General features: G+C 41.3%; 1 protein-coding gene across 1 annotated transcript in view; it reads left to right on the forward strand.

Annotated features, from left to right (window-relative positions):
• pdzrn4 (PDZ domain containing ring finger 4) overlaps positions 1-24,805 on the forward strand; it is a gene marked incomplete at both ends in the record, with an annotated part of 34,693 nt that extends 9,888 nt beyond the window's left edge. The window contains 8 exons of the mRNA XM_080518261.1: positions 12,753-13,018; positions 13,813-13,915; positions 18,327-18,425; positions 20,025-20,087; positions 22,301-22,402; positions 22,598-22,717; positions 23,091-24,146; positions 24,233-24,805. Of these exons, the coding sequence (XP_080374387.1) occupies positions 12,753-13,018; positions 13,813-13,915; positions 18,327-18,425; positions 20,025-20,087; positions 22,301-22,402; positions 22,598-22,717; positions 23,091-24,146; positions 24,233-24,805 (2,382 nt within the window). The remainder of the gene's footprint in view (positions 1-12,752; positions 13,019-13,812; positions 13,916-18,326; positions 18,426-20,024; positions 20,088-22,300; positions 22,403-22,597; positions 22,718-23,090; positions 24,147-24,232) is intronic.
• Between the last annotated feature and the right edge of the window lie 668 nt (positions 24,806-25,473).

A 25,473-nucleotide genomic window follows, 5' to 3' on the forward strand; every position in this document is an offset into this window, starting at 1 on the left:
TTAAATTACTTCCAATTGGAAAACATTCATTCTGCTATCAGCTATTACGAAACAAGCTTCTCGAACACAAAAAGTGACTTTTTTTGGGGTGCAGACGTTTGACTTCTAATAACCATCTGTCAATTGTGCTGCTGTGATTTTTTTACAAGATATTTTCCTGTCAGTGACGTCATTGCTCTGTGTAATTATGACTATAGTTTTAATCCTGTAATAGTAATCATCTATTAGTGGATTACTGCTAAAAGTAGTTGCATTAGAATTTAGTGTTAATTATTCCCTACAGTGAGGCTCTCTTATTATGGCCTGACTTATAATACATTGCGGGCCGATGCAATTAGCCATTTACTCGCTCACATTGTAGACTTTAAGCCTGTTCAGGCAGTTGAGAGAAAGTCTTGATTGAGCCGGGCTGAATGAGGGGCAAATTGCACCGCCGAGCGTCACTCACTTAACTAACCAGCCATGCTTTTGGATTAAGGCATATTTCATCGAAGGGAGAGCTCCACTCGCCCGCTCACAGCTACTGGAGTGTGAAGTCGTTTTTCTTTTCCACCAAAGGGCGGACCGAGGAAGCCCTCGTGTTATGAATAATGCTAATGGGTGAGGTGCTTCCCGTGAGCATAAACATGCATCGCCTTAAAATGAAAGAAGGCGAAAGTTTGGTGGGAGGAGGAAAGAGTTCTCACTCCCAAGTTTCTTTTTTAAAAAAAGAGACTTAATTTGATGTAAAAAGCAGCACATAAATCTTTTATTTTCTTGCTCCCCTCCATGTTTTCATTTTCCCAGCTTTAACATTTTTTTGTTAATTATGCCCCTGCAGCCGGAGATGGTGGGTTTTTTTTTTTTTTCACCTTCATCGAGATGTGAATAACTGAGATTCATAGCAGGACGGATTCAGTGATATTGCCTCGTTTCCAAACATTACTTAAAAGAAATACACATCAATACACTGATTTATGGTGAAACTGCTTAATGTGTTATGGTAAAACTGTGACTATAGCATCATATTTTCTCCTCTGCGAAATCTGAAATTGCAGTTTGAAGATTAAAAAAATTCAAATTAGGAACTTGGGTGTGTATTTTATTTTATTTTTTTTCTGTTGCCGGTTTCCTCAGTGCTTCAAGCAACAATGGGATATGCAAATATCCCACTGGTGTGTTCAGTCAGCCTTGTATTTCTTATGTGTCTCTTCAGTGGTATTTATATGTTGTGTCACTTTTTGTGACTCGGCTTCTGGGTCTGTGCGTTTACCCCCACTGCACTGTGGTCGCTCAGACCCAGAACAATGAAGATACTGAACACAGCCATATCTCAGAGTCGACGTCAGCCATTGTGCCTAAATCAGACAAAAGTTTTTTTTTTTTTTTTTAAACTGCTGCATGTGAATTAAAACTACGGGTAAATGCAAATTGAATACTCCCACTTATTAGGTATTTCCAAGAAACAAAACCAAGTTTAGTTGTTTTTGATTGCCATAAATATTAAAATCAAATTTAATGATGGTGCCGTTGACATTGAGTTGTCATTCAAGGCTTAAACAAGATGTTTTGAGATTATTAAAAGATTCTATTTAAGTTACTTGTTATTGTCAAATTCTAATCTTTATCTTTGTATTTTCTTTTGGAAAAAGCTTTTCTACTTTCCCACTGCAGCTCTTGTGTGTTAACTGTATTTACTTGATTAGTTGGGGATTATTTTAATTGGTGTTGTCGACATTAACAGAGGCAGCATGCTGTATGTGGTATTAAAATGTACTGCAGTGGCCACATTCTAGGGACACATCCCCCCACATCACTATGGCTCACAGTGGAAGAATAAACTATACAAGTTTCCCCCGACACAGGCAGTACTTTGAGTTGAACAAGCTAATCAAGATTCCACAAGATTATGTGACTAAGAGAAATATTGGTCATCTCTGAGCTTATTCTACAGTTCAAAAGACATATCTTGACAGAAAATCCACGTCGTTCAAGCTTTCCATTCAGAGGAGCAACGCATACCCTCTTTGTGAACTCGGCCATCTGGATGAAATATGTGGGTCTAATCGGTGACCCCCGAGAGCCTAATTCACACTCGTTGTAGTATCTGTCGAGGGGCTGGAGGAAGGGCCACTCTATTGTTCAGGCCGGCTCACTCACTGTTGTTTTAATGGCAGATGAGAGATTAATGGCCATCTAATGACTGTGGGGAGGACACAACGCAACAATAGAGTCCTGCTACAGCACAGGCCAAGTACATTACTCAGTCAAGACAACGATCTGCATGAATGCACACGTACACACAAACAAGACTACATGTGTAAGAAAATGAAAAAGAAAATCTCCAGACGTACAGGCATGTTAATATGTACAGATGGAGAGGTGAGAGTGAAAGTGGCGTCTATTGATTTGCCAGTGACAAAGTTTCGCAGTCATCTGGATTCCCTACGCCTCGTCTCATCGCAGGAAAAAAAAACAAACTGAGCTAACTCTCAACCCACCAACCCCCCAATGTGACAAAAGGAGGCTAATTTATGCATTGGCGGCGTGGTGTGCGAGAGGAATAAGAGCGCGGCAGCGGGGCTGGATGCTCACTCTTGGATCGCGGTAATTGTGATTTGGTTGCTAGGATGTTGAGGGTAATGAATGTCTTGTTGATGCAGTTTGTCATAACCCATGCCATCCGCGGCTGCTTGAGGACACGCAGCCTATTAGTTAAACACAGACACGTTGGCCCTGCCATGATGTATGAGCCCACCAAGCAGAAGGCATTAGTCACTTTACCAGGGAAAATGAAGAAACCTGCCATCCAACGGTGTACGTCTACAGGACGTACACAGGAGCGAGAAAACCTCTTGATTTTTTTTTTTTTTGCATCGAGTTTCAAGTTTTCAGGTAATAATTTGAATGTAGGAAATCTCATTGAAAGCCACCGTATGAAGTTGTCTCCATTGACAGTGTCACTGGCACACGCGCCATTGTAGTTGTCTCATTAATAAAAGAAAATACCCACATTGTGATTCCCAAAAAAGCAGAATACAAGACGAATCATGTTTCATTCTGTTGGCTGTACGATGGGGAAGGATCTGTATTCATGAAGCCTAATTGAAAGGAAGCCCGCCTTGCATATAGAAGTGGTACAAAGAGCAGGAAATGAGATGGTTCCTTAATGCATTCAGTGACAGATGATAACCTTTGATTTCCCCCCACTTACATCAGAAATGGCTGCTTGGAATGACAGTCACAAGTCAACAGTCTCTGATGTGTGCGTGAGTGTGTCTCCACTGCGGCTGCCGTTGCGCTCGGGTGGAGGGAGGTAGACTTGTGAAGAGCGAGAGGGAGAGAGAGGAGCGAACCCTTAAGACTCACACATAAAACAGCCAGAGACACGGAGCTGTGCTGGTGTCTGTTTATAGAGTGCTTTAGCAACATGGAATGTTTTTTTGTTTTTTTACAGGCTGAATCAAAACAGAAAAATAGCACGACTGATAGTGACAGGCGGTAAGAACTACAAAACCTTCGACAAACCAGAGAAATACAAACGGTCCACAGAGTAAAATAAGAGAAATGAACAGTCATCAGATCAATTGAAAAGTAAGAGTCAAAGAGAGTAGAAAACAAAACCCTGAAACTTACAGTATTTAGTCACTATGAGTGAAGCCATTTAACAAGACTTGACCCAGGAATATAAAATAAAGTGCAAACTGCATAGTATTTTTATTTTGATGGGGTATTGGCAACTGTTTCTGTACAAACCGGTAAAATAGTGGAATATATAATATATATACGGTTGTGTATTCATCATCTTATTGTCTACCATCCTTATATGTTTGTAGAAAGACGGAACAAAAAACAAAACGCATTTCAAATGCAACTAAAAACAGTCCGTGTCGATGTGGAATGAACAGGACTGGAAGATGGTGGAGATCGAAACTGTGCAGGCGGGCCGCTCCAGACTTTTTAATCAATAAATCAAAAGTAATTAAAATCACATTTGTTACAGTGTATTGACACTGGTTTGTGAAGCAGGGTTATCAGCAACTGCATCCAGCTCATTTATCGGTTTAGCTACCTCACAAAACATAAATGGCCTCAATAAAATGTAAATAAAACTGCACGCTTGGCAGTGGCACTAATCCTCGCCTCCGTTGATGGAAGATATCAGCATTTTATGAAATTTTCGTGGGAATTCCTACTTGAATTATAAGAAATGAGGTTTTGTTTTTTTGGCCCTCCACAGGGAGGGAGCAGTGTACGATCAGCAACTGCGCACCATGTCGACGTTGTTGAAGGACGCTTCTGCAGTGCGTGTGCTTCATGATGGGGGGGGGGGTGGATTAAGCGCAGTTGAAGGACAGCCCAACGGCCCGTTCCTTCTCACTGGTCTCTGTTGTTCGGTCCATTTACAGCAGGCTCCCATTTTGAGAATAGCGCATACGTTTTTATTCTCTGTGTTTCTTTCTGAAGGTGAGATCTGACGTTTCGAACAGGCAGGGGACATTGAAGAGCAATTTCTGTGGCGAACGCGGCCTAATCTATTACATACAGATACTGTGTGAGGTAGTGGGGATCGACCTGCAGTGGCTGCTTAACATCAGTGCCGTCAGCGGATTTAATCCATGTTTCATGTTGTCATGCTGTTTCCCTCATGCAGAACTAATTGGTTGTTTTCGCCTGTTGTGCAGCAGCCAATGTCAGAAAAAAAAATATTGTGAAAAAAAAACAACCTGAAGGACACTCATAGGAACTTGTGCATACACACACACACGCATGCACGCACACTCACACAATCATAGACATTGATGCGATCATGAGCACAGAGGAGCACAGGCAGGAAGAGCTGAACTCAAAACAGCAAGTAAGAGTCCTAATAAGAGCACTGAGTGAAATCTCCTTGAACCTGTTTCCATAGCTTATCACACACACAAGCATGCACACACACGCACACGTACACACACGCACATCCAGATCACAAGCACAAATGCTCTCCCTTCCGCTCTCTCTGCCCGTCTGATTTGCATTTTGGTTAACACTCTAATTGCCTCTCATTAACTACCTTGTCACTTTGATTAATTGGTGTGATACAGAAATGTAAAACAGCAGAGCATTACAATGCATAGTGAACAGCCACTGATTGGAAACGACGAGCGAGTCGGGCTAAATAATGCAAAGCAGAGGTGAAATGTCACCGCATGCACTTGAAAGTGCGGTAACTAAAGAAGTGGGACTTTTTCCATGAGTCTTTTTTTAAATAAAATTGGGAAACGCGACAGAGTCAGGAGCTGCCTGAGTTCAAGATTTGAGTTTGGTTTCAAAACAACCATCAAATGCTGCTCTTCTTGAATCCACGGGAAGATAAAAGAGAGAGCTGAATGTTAAGGCTGAAGTGTACTAACTAGCTTTTAATGTCAAGGTAGCGGTCTGAGATTTGATATAATGACAGGTAACAATCTATTCTAGACTTGAGATGTTTTTCTCCCTGAAGTGGGGCAGTGGCCTGAATATTGTCATTTCGGATTTACCTCATGGATCATGGCACAAAGTGTACGCTTATCCCCCCGTGTGCTGCAAGTGAAGTGTCCGTAGGAATGAAAAGGTGCCCTTGAGCTCATCTCCAGCTGCTCCTGCAAACTTGGCCAAGTTCCAACACAATAAACATGAATTAGCAGGAAGTTGCTAAGATTGGACTCGGCCAACCTTCTCTAAATACTGGTGGAAGTGAATCGTGTAACAGCATGACAACAGTTTTCTGGAGAGCCCTATTGCACCCAGCTTAAAATGGGCTATAATTAGAGTTGTGCATTTTAGACATTCTCAGTCATATCTAACGCAGAGCAACAAAACTCACCATATCATTTTAAAATGCCAGAGCTATAATTGTACAGAGTACGAGATCTGTGATGTGTGTGTGTGTGTGTGTGTGTGTGTGTGTGTGTGTGTGTGTGTGTGTGTGTGTGTGTGTGTGTGTGTGTGTGTGTGTGTGTGCGTTGCATTTTCCAACTTTACAGCACTTTAAAATGTGACAAACACCCTACTCAAACACACCTTTACATACTATGTGATTCATGTCACGACCCTTCATTTCATCATTACAGCATGTTTTGTATTCTTTTTATGTTTGTCTCTTCTCTGCATGCTAAATGTAGTCATGATGTATCTTGTCTTTTTCTCTTGGCCATTTTATGAAGTTTCCATGTTTTCTCCAAATGTAATTTCCTTCTTTTTTCCCCATGAACTTTGCCATTCTGCCTTTGTCTGGCCTATATTTTCCAAATTATGCCGACATGGTGTATTGTCAGCATTGGCAATATACATGTATACATATATTACAGGTTATATTACGATTGCAATATTGCACTTTTCCAATCTGACATCACATATCAGATGTTTAACTACTATCACGCCGCTCAATTTCATTGTGGGCCATGTGTTCTTTCTCAGTTTTGATTAAAGGCTGGTTTATGTTCGACATATGCAGATGAAAGGTGGAGTTCCCTCATGACTTCCAGTGGTAAATGTCATATTTGTTGCAGATCCACAAGCTTCCAGATTGCAATAAAGACATAATGAATGTGGAGTATAGACAAATAGCTCCGTGCATATCCATATTTCGTCCAAGGATCTGGGTTTGGGACCTGTGTTTTAGCTTATTTGTTAAATTAAGGAGACTAATTGAACTGGCAGTTGATTATTGTACACAGTTTGATGGACTCCCAAAATATATTGAAAAATCTCATTTCAGTTCCGTTCAAATCATTTGTCGTTTGCAAATTGGTTTCACGCTTCTCCATCGCTAATATAATCCATTTGTACCCTGAACTATCAATTCTGCTATGGAAAGACAAGAGTGTAATAAAATATTCATTTCAACCACCTCCATTTTCTTTCGCTTGTCTTTCCCTGGTTGTTTGTCACACATGCATCACGGCAGTCTCGTCCTGAATAGGGTGGGATTCAGTTGACCGAGCTTATGGCCCACCAGTTGCACAGTCTGCCACTCAAATGTGTGAAACCACAATCGCCTTTGCCTCCAATGCACGGGGTGATATTGCATGTCAAAGACTTTTATTATTGAAATGAGACATTTATGACAGCGAGCCCCCTCTGAATCACCTCAATGCAGCGGAAAGGCGGAAGAGAAATGAGATTTGGCAGATTACTGGGGCAAGCCACCTGCGTTTCCTCACTCGTCACAATATGCCAGGTTCTATGAATGAGCAAGCAGCCTTACTTTGATCGAGGTGAAGTTAACAAAAAAAAAAAATAAAAAAATCATGATCTGTGGTTTTCTGTAGCTAAAGAAAAAAAAAAGTGATGGTGTTGAATGCATCTCCTCAGGGGCATGTGAGGTCATTGTTGAAAAGATAGGGTGTCTCTCTGCGGCGGCTTATTGTTTCGTCGTCTATTGTGAGCCTCCTCAATGTAAGATACTGATATTATTCAGTCAAACATGGTTAATGGAAATAGGCACATTGTTGGGCTGTTTTCAGTCTCTCTGAGGCTAATGTAATGCTTGAACTGCGTGCGCGTGTGTGTGTGTGTGTGTGTGCGCATGTGTGCTTTCATTCTCTCACAATGATATCTGTCAGATTTAGCTGGCGGGTTGAGTGGTTTCCATCGCACTCTTATCTCAGTGCAACAAACACACTCTAAAATAACCACACACACACACACACACCAACCAACAAACAAACACGTTCCCGTATCTCAAGGTTCCCCTTATCACTCCTGTTTGTCTTCAAACGTGGAAACAACATTTAGCCATCTTAGTGGCCGCCCGATAAAACTCTGCACTTGACACGAGTCTTGCATTGAGCACACTGAAAGCATCACACGAAGGACTGAATGGTCTCCACTGTGCAAGCTGGTCTCGACACAGCCATTTCCACATTATGGTCCACTAGTAACCCCTCACAGGCAACGATGTGTGTAATGGGTGCATCACAGCCGGAAAAAATATGGCATTAATAGCTTGTAGCTGAGACACTGCCTTTTCAAAAACTCTGTGTGTTCAGGCGAGGAAGCAACATATCAAAGCCTCCAATCCCCGGCCTCTTGGAGCACAACCCTGGAGTGAACGCGGTGTAAATCCAGATAGAGCCTATTTTTTTTTGTTCAATAAAAATATGATTAAATCATTAAATTCTTACAAAATAACACACTATTCTGACTATTCAGTGGTAGGGTCAAACCCCCACCTGTGCTTCGGTGCAGCAAACCTTTGTCATGAATATGTAAAACTTGAGTTGTAATAAATAGTGAGGAGATGTCCATTGGCGCATCACCATCATTTGAACTGATGGCACAACTGGAAACCACTGCATGGGGCCAGGAAACCTTCCAGAAATCATTGTCTCTGCACACGGCCTGCCGTGCTTTTAGCAAACACAAGTTAAAGCTGTAACATGCAAAAAAAGAATACGTGAGTTCAATGTGAAAACCTTTGCAACCAAAGGACTGATTGCAATGTTTTAGGCAAAGAACGTTTAAAATTGCTTTTGAAAATCAGCGATAACGTGAACCTCTGCGGATTAGTTTAATCATCAGTTTACATAACTAGAAATGTACTGTCAAAAAAAGATCTATTGTTCCCTGCCATTGCTTTATCTTTTATGCCATTTCATCTTATTCCGGGTCACAGAAATCAGATACAAAAATGATGACACATCACACATCGTCTTAACCTTTTTGAAAAGGTGGTTATGTTGTCTTTTAACCCTTATATGACTGTTTCCAAGCACATGCTTGTATTATACTGTCAGAGTGACAGTAATCCATAAAAAAAAGCCTTTCCACAAATGTTGAAAAAAGATTGTATATATCTTGGCAGACTTTTTCCTCATTGATATATTGTTCTTTACACTTGAAAAGACAATTTCCCCTCAGGAAATACAATTTAATGTAGGCATATGAGCTTCCCCTCTGCCTGGAAGTGTCATGTGCTTTGAATCAGCATACACGGAATCTGCGCATATACACAGTGATAGATGCATAGGTGTGCAGATTCCATCAATATCAACCAGTAATTCCATTTTGATGACAAGATCCCTTTCTCATTACTCAACCGTGCTCCTTTGACCAAACCGACACAGAGACAATATCGCCTCATTACATCACCTGATGTAACCCGCGAAAGCTCCACGAGACCACTAAAAATAGTGTGAGTTCATGTTGGCCCACGGGGAAGGCTGTAATGAACCAACAATCGAGCACAGCCTTCATATCCCGCTCCAGTTAAAGGTTATCATTGCCAATAAAAATGGCTCCCAGTAGCCCCAAACCAAAGCTTCCTGTCTTTCCAAACACCTACTCTTAAAGGTCAAGGTTCAAAATGGTATGTTACACTTTAAGAGGGATGGGTATTCTGTGTCTTATGTGCACCTGTGTTCCTCCTCTATGTTTGGTAAGTGCATCATCGATTTACAGTCTTCAGTGAAAATGCCACGTCTTTGTTATCGGACCTTTTTTTTTTTTTTTTTTTTTTTTAATGTTCATTCTTTTCTCTCAGATTTTAATGTCAATATGATGAGAATAGAAGAAAAACACAATAATATCAGAGTAAAACAATCTAGAATGGAGGATAAACTAAGGTCACCAGTCCACACAAATAAGGAGACAGAGGATCACAGTTGCCCATTCATACCTACGTGTTATGGTCAAAAATTAACCTCAAATGTATGTTTTTGGATTGTGGCTGAACAAAAAAATAAATAAATAAAAAAAATACACTAATGGGAAGAACATGCAAACTTTGCACAGGAAGGCCCACAAGCCAGTACTCAGACCAGGGAAAGACTTACTGATAGGTGGGAGTGCTAATAACCAGAGTGTAGTCTGCATCATAGTATTGATTACATTTATCTGTGGCTTTGTGTCAAAAAGTGACCTTAGAAGCTGCCCAGATATCGATGACGGATAGAAAATGACACAGTTCTTTGATTATTGGGTTGCTCTCTGTTAGAAGCGTAACTGTGTTGTATTTGGTGCTACATATATAAAGTTGAATTGAATTGAATTCTTTATTCACTGACGTTACTGATGACTATAGAACAACTAATCACAAATAGACTGATTTAGATTTAGATTTAGATTTATTTATTTATTTGAGCAGTACACATTGTGCTCAAAAGGAGTGGGCTGAAGCAAGAAGCTTATGAGCGCCCACCCCCAAACTCAGAGCAACAAAAAGTACATTCCACACTAGAATAGAAAGAACAAAGCGTCAACAACAACAAAACATTAACAAAAAAGAACCTCCCACATTTCAAACGACTATATCAACACGGACCAAACTTACGACATACACTCACACACACATGCACATATACGTTGATCCTACTTCTCCTGGTGGCAATGCATTTCTTCTTCTCTGTATGTTTCAAAAATCTTTTGTTTGTATTTGTATTTGAAGAGGTTGATGTTTGGACATTGTTTCAACTCCATCTCCAATTTGTTCCACAATTGAACACCATTAACTGTCGGGCTAAAACTTTTCAGGGTTGTGCTATGTTTCTGAGTCCTCAAGTTTAATTTATCACGTATTTCATAATGACCAGTACGATCTGGGAACCTTCTTTGTATTTGGCTTGGTAACAATTTGTAACCTGCTTTATAGAACTTCTGTACTGCTTGGAACTCAACAATGTCATTAAACTTCATGATTTTTGATTTTAAAAATAACGAGTTTGTGTGGTCCAAAAACCCAACTTTATGAATTGATCGAATAGCTCTTTTTTGTAACATTACTATTGGTTTTACTGTGTTTTTATAAGTACTACCCCATACCACAGTACAATAATATAAATAGGGCAAAATCAGAGAACAATATAAGGTGTGTAAAGCTTTGATATTTAAAATGTGCTTTGCTTTTGCTATTATTGCAATGTTTCTTGAGATTTTCGTAGATATATATTTGCATCTATACACTATACATAGACTGAATATAGCTGTATAGTGCCCAAGGTAAGTAATGTGTGGAATAAAGACTATTTTATATAATGCAAATGAGTATCGCTGAAAATAACAAAGATGATTTGTGACTCAGCAACTGGGAATTGCAATCCTCAAAAAAGACTGTCACACAGCTGTGGATGTAAATCGAGCAGTGAGCGATCATATCACATACACACTTTTAATTCACAATAAAGCAGAGACAAAAATAAATCTATTTCGTTCATGTCATCTTAAGGCTTCAAAGCGCACATCTCTTTGTCTCCTTATTGTGCTCATTTGCTGGTTTAATCATCCTTAATGGTTTAAATTCAGTGTATATGTCACACAGGCCCATGCACACGAACGCACGCACACACACCACGTGTTCTGAGCCATTATCCCCAGTCTTTGTCACATCTGCTTGCTATTAATCAGCTCCCAGTTAGCTCATCAACAGGCAGATTGAATAGAGGGACAACAGCAGGTAAACACGCTAGCAGGTGTACGTGCACAATGACTTCTTGCCTTCCAGACCAGCCCCACTGATTGGAAATTGATGTGTCCATCTGGATCTCATTACGACTTAAAAATGTCAAATCTTAACTTTTTTTGGCACTTTTATTTATGTATTTGTTTTTGTGGATGATGGGATGGTGGAATGGAGTGAAGAAGAGCTGAGTAACAGAAACTTGTCTTAACAAGAAAGGTTGCAGCACAGTGTGTGAAAGTTTTAGCCTGGATGTTCAACCCTTGATAGCAGCTTGGTTTTCTGTTCCTGACATCAGCGTCGACAATGCTTATCATCCTGATATTCAGCATGCACTTCCATATTTCAAGCTTGACAAATATTCCGACACTTGCAGACATCCTGCATCAATTCAAACGGGAAGTTTCACAGTGTTACAAGCTGAAAAATCTGCTTCAGCAAAGGGGGTTAGGCATGGGTAGAGCGTGTAACTGGATGAAACAAGGTGCCCTACGTGCAGAGAGTGTATAGATGTGTGTGGTTTCACACTGACAGCTGTCAGGACGATGACTTAGCACACTTGTTCTCACTTGGCCCCCTGTGCCGCAACCTTTTTTTGATCTTGTAAATTAAGTAGATGCTGCTCGCTAAAACTGGAGCTCCCAAAGGGCTGAGGTTTACCCGCTGCTGCTCCTCTCCACTTTGCTGCTCATTTGCCTAAATCAGTCTTATTATTCTGCAGCTAATGGACTTAATGGTTGCAATGTGATGTAAATAATGCATTTGAGTTAGATTGATTTGAAAAGGGATATGGAGAACAACAGAATGAGGTAAAAAAAAAAAAAAAAAAGAAAAAAAAAAAAGAATCAGCCCATTAAAGCATACCTTGGGGAGTTTTTCCTTCTTGCTGCAGTCTCGTGTATTATACAGTGAATGTGCCCATAGCGTAAAGGTTAGCGCATTTCTGAATAACTGGTCAGCAGTTAAAATGTCTGAACCTGCTGGGAAAGTGTTCTGTGTAGGATAAAAAAGGGAGGGTACGTAATGTGTTCTATCCATCCAGAACTGAGCGCTTAACTTGTAGTTGCTTTACTGGGACCAATTCCGTGTCTGAATGTGGAGACTTGAAAATGTACCGTAAGATTTCCAGCTGGGAATGTGAAATAAGTTGTAGCTGAACACAGCAGGCGTGACTGACAGATACTATCGGGATAAATGAAGGTTAAAAATGGAACCGGAATGCGCAAGGTCTTTTTTTTTCCAGTAACACACATTTCTTGCTTGTGAAGTGCTCATTATTCCCCATATGTCTTGCTCAAGTGACACAATGCAGGACTCACCCCAAAGAGACTCTTTGCTCTCGGTGTCCCCGCAGGTGAACGGGCGTGATTTCTCCAAGGTTGAACACGATGAGGCGGTGGTGGAGGCCATCAGGCGAGATCCCATCGTTGTGCAGGTTCTCCGGCGCACGCCCACCAGTGCCACAGCCGCAGTCATGCACGGCGGCTCGCCGCAGGACGCATGCGTGGTCGACGTCTGCACCCAGACGGACATCACCTTCGAGCACATCATGGCGCTGGCCAAGCTTCGACCTGCGACCCCACCTGTTCCTGACATCTGTCCCTTCCTTCTGTCTGACAGGTGAGGCCCAGTATACTGTATTACTCTACCTGTCACAGAAAAGCAGAAAAGTATTAATGGCCACCGTTGAAATGACACAGGCATGTTGGAAATCCTTCCTCTTAATGTCGTTAACTAATGCTGGGAAATTGTTATTTTCCTGTATCCGGGGATTTGAAGCTTCATCGAAGTTGCAGTACTGTTCTTTTTTTTCCCCATTTCATAGTAGCTATTAAGAAGCCATAATACTATGTGGAAACCCCCAGCATAGCTCAGCACAATGATATCATTATGCAGAAGCAAACCCCTCATGCAATAATTGCATCGGTGTGCTACATCCATTTTCCTAAATGGGAGCTTTTGCTGGGCGATTAAAAGCCAATGGGCTGATAGAGCATGCATTCTGATGCTGCACCCATTCCCCGACTATTTATAGGGCTTTGCTGGGTAGCAAATGAAATCAATTTGTGCCATAAAACTACAAATCAGCTCGTATTGGTCAGTAATTACAAAGCCGTAGTTATCACATTGACAATCTACAGAGGTCACGGGTTTTATGAAGAGAATAGTTGATGTCTGCGTTATAATGGAGTTGTTAGAGTGACATTTACGAAGAACTGTTAATAAAAAAGAAATAACACTGGAAGAACAGTAACCTAGACAAAGTTGTGCCATTTCATACACTACACAAGCGTAAGGAATGCTCTGCAACTCAGATACTAAACAGAAAGCTAAATAATAAGCTGAGGATCACTGCCATAAAGCCAATGGGACGTACATTAATGACTCAACTGCTTCTTTTTTTCTCTCTCTAGCTGCCATTCTATCCACACCATGGAACACGAGTTTTATGAATGCCCAGAGTACCTGTCTAATACCCCTGCAGAGGTGGAAAGGACTGAAGAATATGAGTATGAGGTACAGTTTTGAATTCATCTATGCATTGACCATTGTCCCAGTCATGTTATCTTACAATATGAAAAACATCCACAGCCTAAAAACAATTCAATGACGAGTCGGATTAAGGAAGATGTCATCTGGCTGTTGTGTTTTATTTAGAAAGTGTTGGTTTGATGAAGCTGCAACAGAGCAAAAGAGTCTTATGTAAAATACACTGATGTGCAATACACACAGTATATGCTACTGTTATTACTGACAGTGGGACAAATCTCTCATGCTGGCATCACAGAATTTGGGTTTAATAAGGTGCTTTTCATAGCAGGACTTTAGTGAAATAATAACAGAACACCTTCTCGCTTGAGATAATGCTGAAGCTAATAGTCAACATCAGTAAACATGTGACCAATTTAATGAGAGTAACCAGGTACTAACTCAGTATTGCCTAGAGGCATTACAGCAACGTGTTCGTTCATAACACACATTCCCAAATAATGGGAAGCTTAAAATCCGTTTGGTTTTTTTCTGTGTTGAAACAATTTTGACACAAACTACAAGCAATTGTAATCCTGGTTCATGTCCTTGTTGTTTGTTCATACACTCATTTCTGCTTCATTAAATGTTAATTGAGGGCACTGAATTCAGTTCTAGTTTTGCACTCAAACAAATTGTCATAATTCAGTATGAAACTCACATGTACACCAAGACAGACCAAGCACAGTGATTGTACAATGAAAATATAATATTGTACATATGATAAACAAGGTTATTTCTTCTTTTGATGCAGTGGGACTTAAGGCCACCGTTGTGTCAGTAATTCACAATCTCTTGAGATAATCCAAGGCCAGCGCTGATGTATGATGCACACAAGTAGCACAACAATGCAAGAAAAATTGCCTACCTCAATAGTACAGTGAAATTGGCTGCCCTTCTGTCAAAGCAGCGTCTATTCTTTACATTGTTCTGTGGCAGCACAGCGAAGTCCCTGGGTTTAAGAGGGAAGGCCATTCTTCATGTAATCGCACCAAAAGAAAATCAGCCGCCCCACTGAATTACCACACTGATTCACCCATAGTTTGTTTCTCTTTCATCAGGAATTGTTGTTTGGAAATATTTGTGCGAGCATTTCAGGCGGCCACTGCAGTGCAAAGAGAAATTGTTCATATGGTCTGTGGGAGAAAAAAGCTCATACTATTTCTGGGGATTTATTTAAAGATCTATCCTCTTGCCAACAAGAACAAAGACACAATTGAAGGCGATGCATCCATTATTTGGATTATTTGGATATAGTTTCAACTTCTGAATTTTTCTTTTGTCTACTTGTGTGATTAGAGGAGCGCAGTCACAGTCTGCACCCACAAGTGTCTCCTTCATGACAGATGCATGATGCGAGCGAGCCAGCAGACCTCCGGGTCAGGCCAGGTGACAGTGATGGTTGACATTTGCTACTGTCAAAGATCCAGCCTGCTTTAATAGGCACTTCCTGGTTCAGTGACTTGCATTGTGGGTCATTAGGATTCCCCTCTTGCCAGCTGTGGCTCTACCTTACAACATTGCCTGGATGAAAGAGTACTCTGCGAGGATGATAGAGAGAGGCGGAGGGCTTGTGTGTGTGTAGTAGTAGTAGTAGTATCAGAACAAGGCCAGGTTTGCAACACTGACACACACATACACACACACACACACACACACGCACACACACACTTCCACCCCCACCTGCCAAACATACACACCCCAAATCAGCTGTCCACACATTTCTCTGACCACCCATGTGTATCTAACTGAAACATGAATGGCTTTCCTCTTGGATGAAACCAAATAGGGCTGCTGTTCCCAGGAACATTACGTCTGACTGGCAGGTTTGGCTTCACTTAAAACTGATTGTCCACATGGGCACTCCTGCTGTCATAATGCTCCTGAAGCCTCCGCCAAATCCACCAGGCCATAAAAATCACCATGAGTTGCCACTTTGATTTACAGACACATTGATTGCGGGGGTAAAATAAATAAATAAATAAATAAATAGAACTTCACAGTCAATACAAGATCTATGCATGTCCAGTCACACTAGCTTTGTGCAAAAATGAAAATTTGAATGAGAGGAGAATTTAGCCACATTTTGGATATTTATTATCTACTATCCAGGCAAATTAATGCTGATTACCAGTAGATTTTAATTAATGCTCTGCTTGATCAGCAGGCTGAATAGTGAATTTAATGAAGTCACAGCAGTGTGCCAGACAGCAGCTACTTATCCATGTGGAAAATTCTACTTTTTTAAAATGTCTTAATTATGGATTGTCAACAGGTGGCAGTCTTCAAATGCTGATTTACTTTCATGTTGCCAAACCAAGACAATATGCAAAAAGAAATTATAATAATAATCCCTAATTTATTCATGGAGAGACTGTACTAGGTTTTGAGCTGAACACGTATGATGTAAAATCAATAAAAAAAAAAAGACATGGAACTAACTAAAAATAATCTACTGATATTTCTGTTCAGCATACGGTTCCTTGTGGTGGTACATCGGGTGCAATGACTTTTGAGTGTTAGGGACGGATTTAATCCCAGTTGTGGCAAGAAGGGCATCCAGCGGAAATACTAGTCAACTTCACTGCAACCCCTGTGAAAGAGATCAGCCAAATATAAGATTTTTTCCAGTTTATCACACCTTTGGCATGACAGCAGAAAGATTTTGAGAAGTTTTGTCTTTCAGGCTTTGCTAAAAATATGAAGGATCATAGCCATGTGTTCATTTATGCTTGTTAAAGGTTTCAAATGTCCCAAACTGTGCATTCCAACATCATGTGAAAACTCAAACCAAGATACACCCAACAAAAATATAAACGCTTGCAATTGTTATTGAGTGTTATTGTCTGTTTCACTGTGTTTGTCCAGATTGGCTCTGGTACCCTGCAACCAATGACTAAATAAAAGTGTAGAAGATGGGTTGATAAATGCTACAAACTGGTTAAATCCTTCCATCTATCCCCGGAAACATTAGTGACAAACCTAAATAAAACTGTTGTTCTTGACATGCTATAACCCAAGTCTATTAAATCCATTTCACTTAGACTGGCAGGTAAATAGATAATTGATAATAACTCCAAAAGCGCCAATTCAAATAGAGAAATCATATGAATTTGAAACGTTCTAACTATTCTGTCATTAAAAACCTTTTGCTGAATGACCGTATCATCATCTCCGTGCTATGAACGACCGCCGGCTGCTTTAAAATAGTAATCGCTGAATGGATGTTATCGTCTGAAATGAGGAAACAATGAGCCAGTGAACATTACACCTGGCAGTAATTTCTTTCGAATGAAACATGAAGTAACAGCTAAGTGCATATTATAGCGAAATGCTACAACCAGATGTTTAATGTGCTTCTAAAGACAGAATATCACCTATTGTGAATATGTCTGAATTATTCCCCTCACTTTGGTAACATGTGGTAAATGTGATCTTTGTCATTAAAACTGGGGAAATCACACACCACAAAGATCAATTCAACCTATTGCTGCATGCACAGTGAGCCAAATTAAAGTCATTGCTGGGCCATACTTCAAACTGCAGAGGAGAACAGATCATGATCCAATCATCACTAATCAAGCTTCTCTATTGCTTTATCACCCATGGCTCCACACAGCCAGTAAACCAGTGAAACCCAGTGAATATCCCAATGTACTCTGACATTAAGGCATTAGTGCCCCCCACCCCCCCTGCATGCGGCTGTCAGGATTTGGATAAATCCACCAGTGAACTGAACTGGAGAGGCGTATGAGTATCGTCGAGACCAACACGCAGTGTTACAATATTCCAAACTCCTTCCATCAAGCCAACCTTTGAAGGTCAAGGCTGTTTGCACAGGGGGTTAAATGCCACAGAAATTAATTCCTTCCTCTGTCAATCTCTGCTATAGTGGTTTCCCATGACAGGAAAAAAAAAAAAGAGGAGGGAAGATGGCCTGGGGTTTAATTAATGCCTACCCCCCCTCAACCTGAGCCCCCTTTTTACCTCACGCTCTAATCGACAGCCCACCTTTCGTAACATCACAGTGCTGCAATGAACGTTGCAGCGCAGGGTTAATAAAAAATTACTCCTGGTGTTAGCTTTATGTGATTACATTCATGAACAGCACAGATCAAATGAGGTCAGCGGTGCAAAGTTTAAACAAATTTCCTCTGGAAGGCGATGAGCTTCCTCGACTCACTTCGATACCAATTTGCTTTGTACAGATCACTTAATGGAGCTTTGTCAGCATTGTTTCTATATATTCTATTTATATTGTCTGCTTCTTGCATCACTGTGCTGTACTGTTCAATAAAGTAGAAAATCAAGTTGGACTTCATAGTACAAGCTACTATGAAATGAGTCCATTCTGGAATGAACTTAATGTGGCTGTTTGGTGTGTTTGTTTGTGTAACAGGAGGTGGAGCTGTGTCGACAGAACAGCCAGGAAAAACTCGGGCTGACGCTTTGCTACAGGACCGATGATGAGGAGGACACCGGCATCTACGTCAGTCAGGTCAGGGAAGAACCCTAGTGTTACACCTGTAACCACATTTCACCATTTCTTTGTGTTTTAAAGAAATGACTTCTTAAATGCAACGGAGAAGAGTTTAAGAGTATTAAGTTTATGAAAAAGAAAACCATACCACCATAAGATCTTGGGAGACGGAGCAGTCAGTTCATTATAGGAAAGTCTCAGCCTCTTTATTGGTTTCCTCTCAAGCAGGAAGTTATTAAAAGATATCCCATTTTGAATCCCCATCTTTACACAGTGAAGCAGAGAGTAAGTGGAACTGAATTAGGGAGGAGGGAGAGAAAAATGTTTGCCAGTCAAATATCAACTGGGAGAGAGACACGCATGGCCAAAAAGGAAGCAGGGTGGGAAATGTGATTCCCTTCCTGCCGTTCCCATTCCTCCTCCCTCAGCATGTTTTAATTGGAGCTTTTAATTAGCTCTGAGCATAAATCCTCCTTTTCACCCCACATTTTGATAAATGCGACATTCACACTTATATGCAGGAAACTATCTTACCAAAGACACAAACCAAAGATTACATTTAAATTGTAAAACTGAAAGGATTTTCAGCTCAAAATTAAAAAAAAAAAAAAAAAAAACTTGGGATAAAATAATAAAAACTAATTTTACACTTTCCGGGACAAATCTTAATAAATGGGAGGAATTATGAAGGTTTTACGCTCTGAAAACTGAATTAGATGAGTGTTTAGTTTGACAGCAGGTGCAGTTTCTATCTCATTATGAACATAAAGACATAAAGGTTTTACAACGTATGAGCCCGGCGCACAAATATCAGCAGCAGGATTAGAAAGGCGTGCAGTAAATTTAACTCCTTTCACTCTGAACTGCCGGCTTATTCCTCTGGTTTTCTGCCTGTTCTCCTTTAACTAGACAAAAGAAAAAGGTGCTAGAAAACCACAGCAAACCCCAAAACACTCTGCTGCTAACAGAACACAGCTATTTTTATATTTTTGATGAAAGAAAGGAAAAAATGCTAATTCCCCTCATTTGAATGCATGTATGATCATATTGTTGCTTCTTTGGGAACCGCATAATTCTACGCCCATCTCCACGAAGTGTTGCACATTTCCACATGAAGCTATTTCCCTTGATCTTTAATGCAAGTACAACAAAGTTTCTGAAGCAAGTGTTGCAGCAGAGTATATGCACACCAACAAGGATGCTCTGTGAAAGATATAGAAAGCTGCTTCTTCCAGTTAAAACTAGAACCAGAAGCATTTGCATCTTTTTATGTTTTGTCGTCGTTATTTTGTTACCGCTCTGCCTCTCATCATCCTTTATGCATACTTGCCACAACACTCACATGAGTTACTTCACTTAATATCAGTCGTGAGCGACTCAAATCAGCAGTCAATCACTGATAGAACTGAGCGGTGAGAATCTGTGAAAACCCAGCCTGTGTCACATGAAAAATATGAGGCTGTCAAGGGGGGAAATGAGCATCTTTTTACTTTGTGAAAAACAGACTTTCCGCATAACAGCAGACATAAAAGAGCAGTGGTGAAAGCACACATCACGGCTGGGTTTTTTTGCACAATGAGTGGCTGTCAACGCCGAATTCTATGTTCTTTTGTACAGGTGGAGCCGAACAGCATTGCAGCAAGAGACGGACGCATTAAGGAAGGAGATCGTATTTTGCAGGTGTGTTTTCAGTGACCAACTAACACTGTTCTATTATGAACCCCAAATATAAATCCCTAGTAGTAAAAAAATGCAACGATAGCTCCTCTATGCTGCCTGAAAGGCCAAAGCTGCCAGTATGTCCAGTCCGAGGAAGCATATGTATATTTAATCACCTCGTTTTACCGGGGAAATTAAAGTCCTTAGTCGCGGTTACATCAGGCAATTCATCTTCTCTAGGGCCACTCTCATGTTGTGGCAGTTGCTCAGTTTCTCATTATGCAGGAACACCTTTGGTGTCAGAGAGTATGAATAGCTCTCTTTCTAAGTCTAACAAGAACTGTAATACCACTTACAGGGTATTAGTGAGTTATAGTCACTCCCGTGTTTCCAATGAGCAAAAGTGTCCAACTGTAAACTCTTCTACTAAATGCAGTTAAAATAGTTTCACTCCATTTTTGCATCATGATATGGTCTATATACTAGTATTTCAATGTGTATTTCAGTACTTTGATGTTGTCTACATTTATTCAGATGCATTTCCAGCAGTCATATCACCAGTCAAAGGAGTAATAATCTATAAATAATAAAATGCAAAGGTTTGTGGGTGTATTTTAGCAAAGCTGATTGGGTTCATCTCACAACATTTATTTTCACAAAACCTGAATAAATTGAGCTTTTGAAATAAAAATACAAGTAAAAGTATAATTTAAATATTATGCCATACTTGATTTTTTTTTCAGGTGGTGTCTAAATCTGACAAAGGATCATAAATCCAAACTATCACTGTTGTTTTCTTCAATGTTGGATTAAGCCCATCACATCAAAGACTGTCAGATCTGCAGTCTGTCTTTAGTATGGCTTTGATGCTGCCAATTTGGGAGCCAGGATTTATTGCGGCATCACTGATCTGTTTAGAGCAGACCTCAGTGCTGTCTTGTGGCCTATACACTGACAAAAACAGTACAATCTGCAGTAAAAACAATAGATTAAAAAAAAAGAGGTTCTTAAATGCAGATATACCGAAAGAAGTTTCCTGAAACTCAAGCCTGGATCGAGAAGGACAAGGTTTCGCGGCAAGTCTGTTAAAGCCTCCAAACCCACACAACAGATGGAGCCATACTGCAAAAGAAACGGCTCTGTTCTTGGAGAGTATACATACAAAGTTCAAGTCGAGTGTCCTGAAATGCACCGATCATTATCCTTACATGGTTATAACCTGGAAAATAGCTTGATTGTAATACAGGGTGTCAAAGGGAAAAATGTGATGACAAGATAATTTCAGGGCATGCATTTCCTCAGAGCCTTCACTAGGCAGGGGTTACTGGCTTCAATGTGAAATGGTGACAGAACATAAAATCTTTATTCCACAAAGGAAGACAAAATAATTGTGCCCTCATTTACTTTGTGCACTCAGTATAGATTATGGCCACTTTTCCTGCTAGAAATAACACATACTGGTGCTTGTTGTTGTGAAATGAGATGACATTGTGCATCTCTGCATTAAAAATCAATATGCATACAAAGCTTAAAAGATGACCATTTGATATTCAATATTCAAAGGGAACAAATATAGGGCAGTATGTATGATAATCTGAAAAAAAGGTGCCTCTCAAAATTATTAATGTTCTCAATATGTGATATCTCAACTACGTAACTCCAAGTCTGAACCACATTGTACCAACATTACTTCTCCTCCATATTCATTGTCTGCTGCTCTCACAGTGCCTCTTTTCTCTCACTGTAGTGTTTCTGTTTCCCTGTACTATGAATGATAGTAGGTAGGAGGCCCTGCTGTACTCCTGGCCCTATTATCTTCTTCTGACAGCCCCATTACTCTAGTGAGGAAAAGATGAACGTAACCTGTCAAAGAACAGTTAATTGTATGTCTGGATGGTGCGCTGAGAGCAGACTCTCATGAGGTCGAACCACGCGCTGGCAATTGACTCCTTTTTACGGAGTGTTCTGCGTTTCGGTGCCATTTCCTATAGATTCATGGAGTTGGAGAACATAATGGCAGGAAGAAAAGGACAGATGTTGAAGAAGACTTACAGATCTAAGAATACAACACAAAATATACTGGTGAAAGGATTGTTTTGCAAAAACAGGAACAATACTTTCTTGCATTACTTTCTTTGTCATGTTGGTTAAATGGGTTATAAAATTACTTTGCTGTTCGGTATGTGGAATTTTTATTTTTACCACAACCACCTATCGTTGTCTTTGATTTACAGATAAATGGCTGCGAAGTGCAAGACAGAGAGAAAGCCGTTGCCTTGTTGTCAAGTGAAGAAGCAAGGAGCATCGTTCTACTTGTGACAAGGCCTGAAATCCAGGTAAACACATATACACACACCTACACACCATTCCTGCCCAATTTTGACAGTGTGTGTGTCATGTCAAATAAAAAAAACGATTGCCAGCCAGGTGCCTTTATTGTATTTCTCTGTCAGATTGATGGTTTGCAGTCCTGACAAACACACACGCAAGGCAAGAAAATATGGGATTCTGACAGGATGTTGTGATTTCAGCTGGAGGAAGAGACCGTGTGGCTGGATGATGAGCAACAAGAACTTGTGGAGGAGCTGAAGATGGAGATCCTCGAGCAGAGGAGGAAGCAGGAGGAACACAACTTTGGCAGGGGAGATGAGGTGAGAAATATAAACCAAAAGATGTGTCGGCAACAGGCTGAATTCCACATTCCAACATCAAGTCAGCTCTTGCACCAGACAAGAAGGCCGAGTGTGAAGCATTTGGCATTTGGTGGAGGGGGGGGAGAAAAAAGTTTTCTGTAATGTTTACACATGGCAGTCCTCGGTGTGGCTAAAGTTCTGAAAACCTTGGTCATAGCACATAAACTTGGTTAAGCACAGTTAAATCTTGCACTTGCCGAGAAAACTGTTATGAAACTGATGATTACAGAATTTGGATGAGATTCTGTTGTAAATTCTGTTGTAAATTCTCAAATAGATTTTTCTCTGAAAGGAATTTCATAATAGAACATGTTTTTCCCTCTTTCTCCAGCATCAAGTTGAAGAAGAAATGACAACAGACACTGCTACATGTTCATCCAACCATCAAGACAGTGGGTTCGGATGCAGTACAGACAGTCCAGAGCACCAACCCTTGTTGGCCAGACTGCACAGGAGGAGCCCCGCCCATTGCCTGAGGGAGCGATGGCAAGCAGAGCATCCGCATGCCAAGCCAGTTGATACACCGGAAAATCGCAGTACGAGAACACGGTGCCCAGGAAAAAGTCACGAAGGGGTGCTGAGAATTCGCAATGGCGGAGGCGGGATACTAGGTTTAGAAAATCGCTTCCAGCAACTCTTGGAGCTCAAGTGTCAAATCCGGAATGGGGGCGAGTGTGGGGTGTACTCCATCCGGCACAGTATAGAGTGCAGCCTCACGGAGCAAGGGGGAGGGGATGAAGAGGGTGTTGATGATGTAGGGGGAGGGGGAGGAGTGGAGCAGGAGTTAAGGATGCTTAATGAGGAACTGCGCAGCATTGAGCTGGAGTGCCAGAGCATCATGCAAGCCCACCAGCTCCGCCAGTCCCAGCAACTGGAGCACTCGCAACCTGCTCACTGCTCACCAGGAAGAAGCTCCATGGATGGACAGAAGCGGCATGGCAGACTGGCCGACATCCATGAGCACCCCGAGAGGTCGGAGAGTGATAAAATCCGTGAGAAAGACAGCTCCAGTGCCTACAACACTGCTGAGAGTGCAAGGTCAACGCCACTGGGTATGGAAAGATCTCCAGACCACTCACTGCAGAGACACATCAGCATCACCAACCAGAAAAACCTCAGGCTGGCCGCTTCCATGCCCTCCAGTCCTATTGCTATCCCCAAACCCCAATGCTCCACCAGCCGACGACCAGCAGATCCAGGGCCTCTCATCTCGAGTAGCCCAGACCAGAGCAACCCTTCGCGGTCTGAGTCAGACCCCGCGCTGCCTGCAGACGATGAGAGGTGTGAAAAGAAAGGAAGAGCCAGAGACTCAAGAAGAGGGGGACCCTATGGCTCTTCCTACCAGACAGCTCCTTATCACAGCCAGGGAGGATCCAGGCAACTCCAGGTACGTGTGAACCAAAAGGAGATGTGAATCGGATGTAAATCATTTGTTCAGAACAACTTCCCTGACTGTGCCTGTTTGTGTTGCAGAGCTACATGCAGCTGCTCCAGCAGCACTCATCCCTGGAGTATTCCCAGAGCCAGTTGAGTCTTCTCAGTGTCGTTCGAGATCCAGTGCACCGGAACGGACGCCCCGGGGAGCCCCGTCTGGAGTGGAAGGTTAAAGTTCGCGCTGATGGGACACGCTACGTTGCCCGGAGGCCCGCTCGCGACCGTATCCTCCGAGAGCGAGCGCTGAGGATCAGAGAGGAGAGAAGCGGAGGCATGACCACGGATGATGACGCCATGAGTGAGATGAAGATGGGCCGCTACTGGAGCAAAGAGGAGAGGAAGCAGCACTTAGCAAGGGCCAGGGAGCAAAGGAAGAGGAGGGAATTCATGCAGAAGAGCCGCCTGGAGTGTTTAAAAGAGGGTCCAGCAAGCGGGGCCGAGGGCCGGAAAGAGATCAACATCTTAGAGCTCAGTCATAAAAAAATGATGAAGAAACGAAATAAAAAGATTCTGGACAATTGGATGACCATCCAGGAGCTGATGAGCCATGGAGCAAGAGTCCCAGAGGGCTCGAAAGTACATAACGCCTTCCTGTCTGTCACAACTGTTTAGTAGACACTTTTAACATCACATAGTAAGCACAGGACACTTCGATATCAGCCGGCCTGCAATTCAGAAATGATTGCTTGGTTTTACAGTGTCATTGGAGATTCGATGAAAATTCAATAATGAAAACTTCTGTAGCAACTTCTGAGACAACTTTGCGACGACCACCTTGAAGACGTGGGGAATGCCTGTTGAACCATCCCTACCAACCCTTGGTTGTTGAGAACATACTTTCATCGGTTTCACGTTTGCTTTCTGGAAAGGTGCCAGCTTTGGGTAGCATGTTGGGTTGAAAAAAATTGACATAAAAAAAAAGGTACCAACACATGATCTTTGTGCGTACTCTACATTGTTTGTCCATACTTCTTTGGTTTCATTGAGTATGAAGCGACTTCTCTTGCCTCGTTTAAGGTGGCGTTTTTTTATAATGGATGAAAAATACAATATTTTTCACACTTTTTAAACCCAGTACTTTTTTGTAACGAGTTTTTACACTGAACTTTGATGTACTGTAAACATTTTACTGTCGGGTTTTCTTTTGGGTTTTTTTTAAATCACTGAAACCACCAATTGTCACAAGTGACACAATTTGATTGTAGTGTAGCTCACACCGTACGCCTGAAACTCTCCAATTCAAAATATGTTCTGTCATTGTGTCACCCAAGTCAGAGTTG

This window comes from Blennius ocellaris, assembly GCF_963422515.1.
Source record: "Blennius ocellaris genome assembly, chromosome: 22".
Classification (NCBI taxonomy): Eukaryota; Metazoa; Chordata; class Actinopteri; order Blenniiformes; family Blenniidae; genus Blennius; species Blennius ocellaris.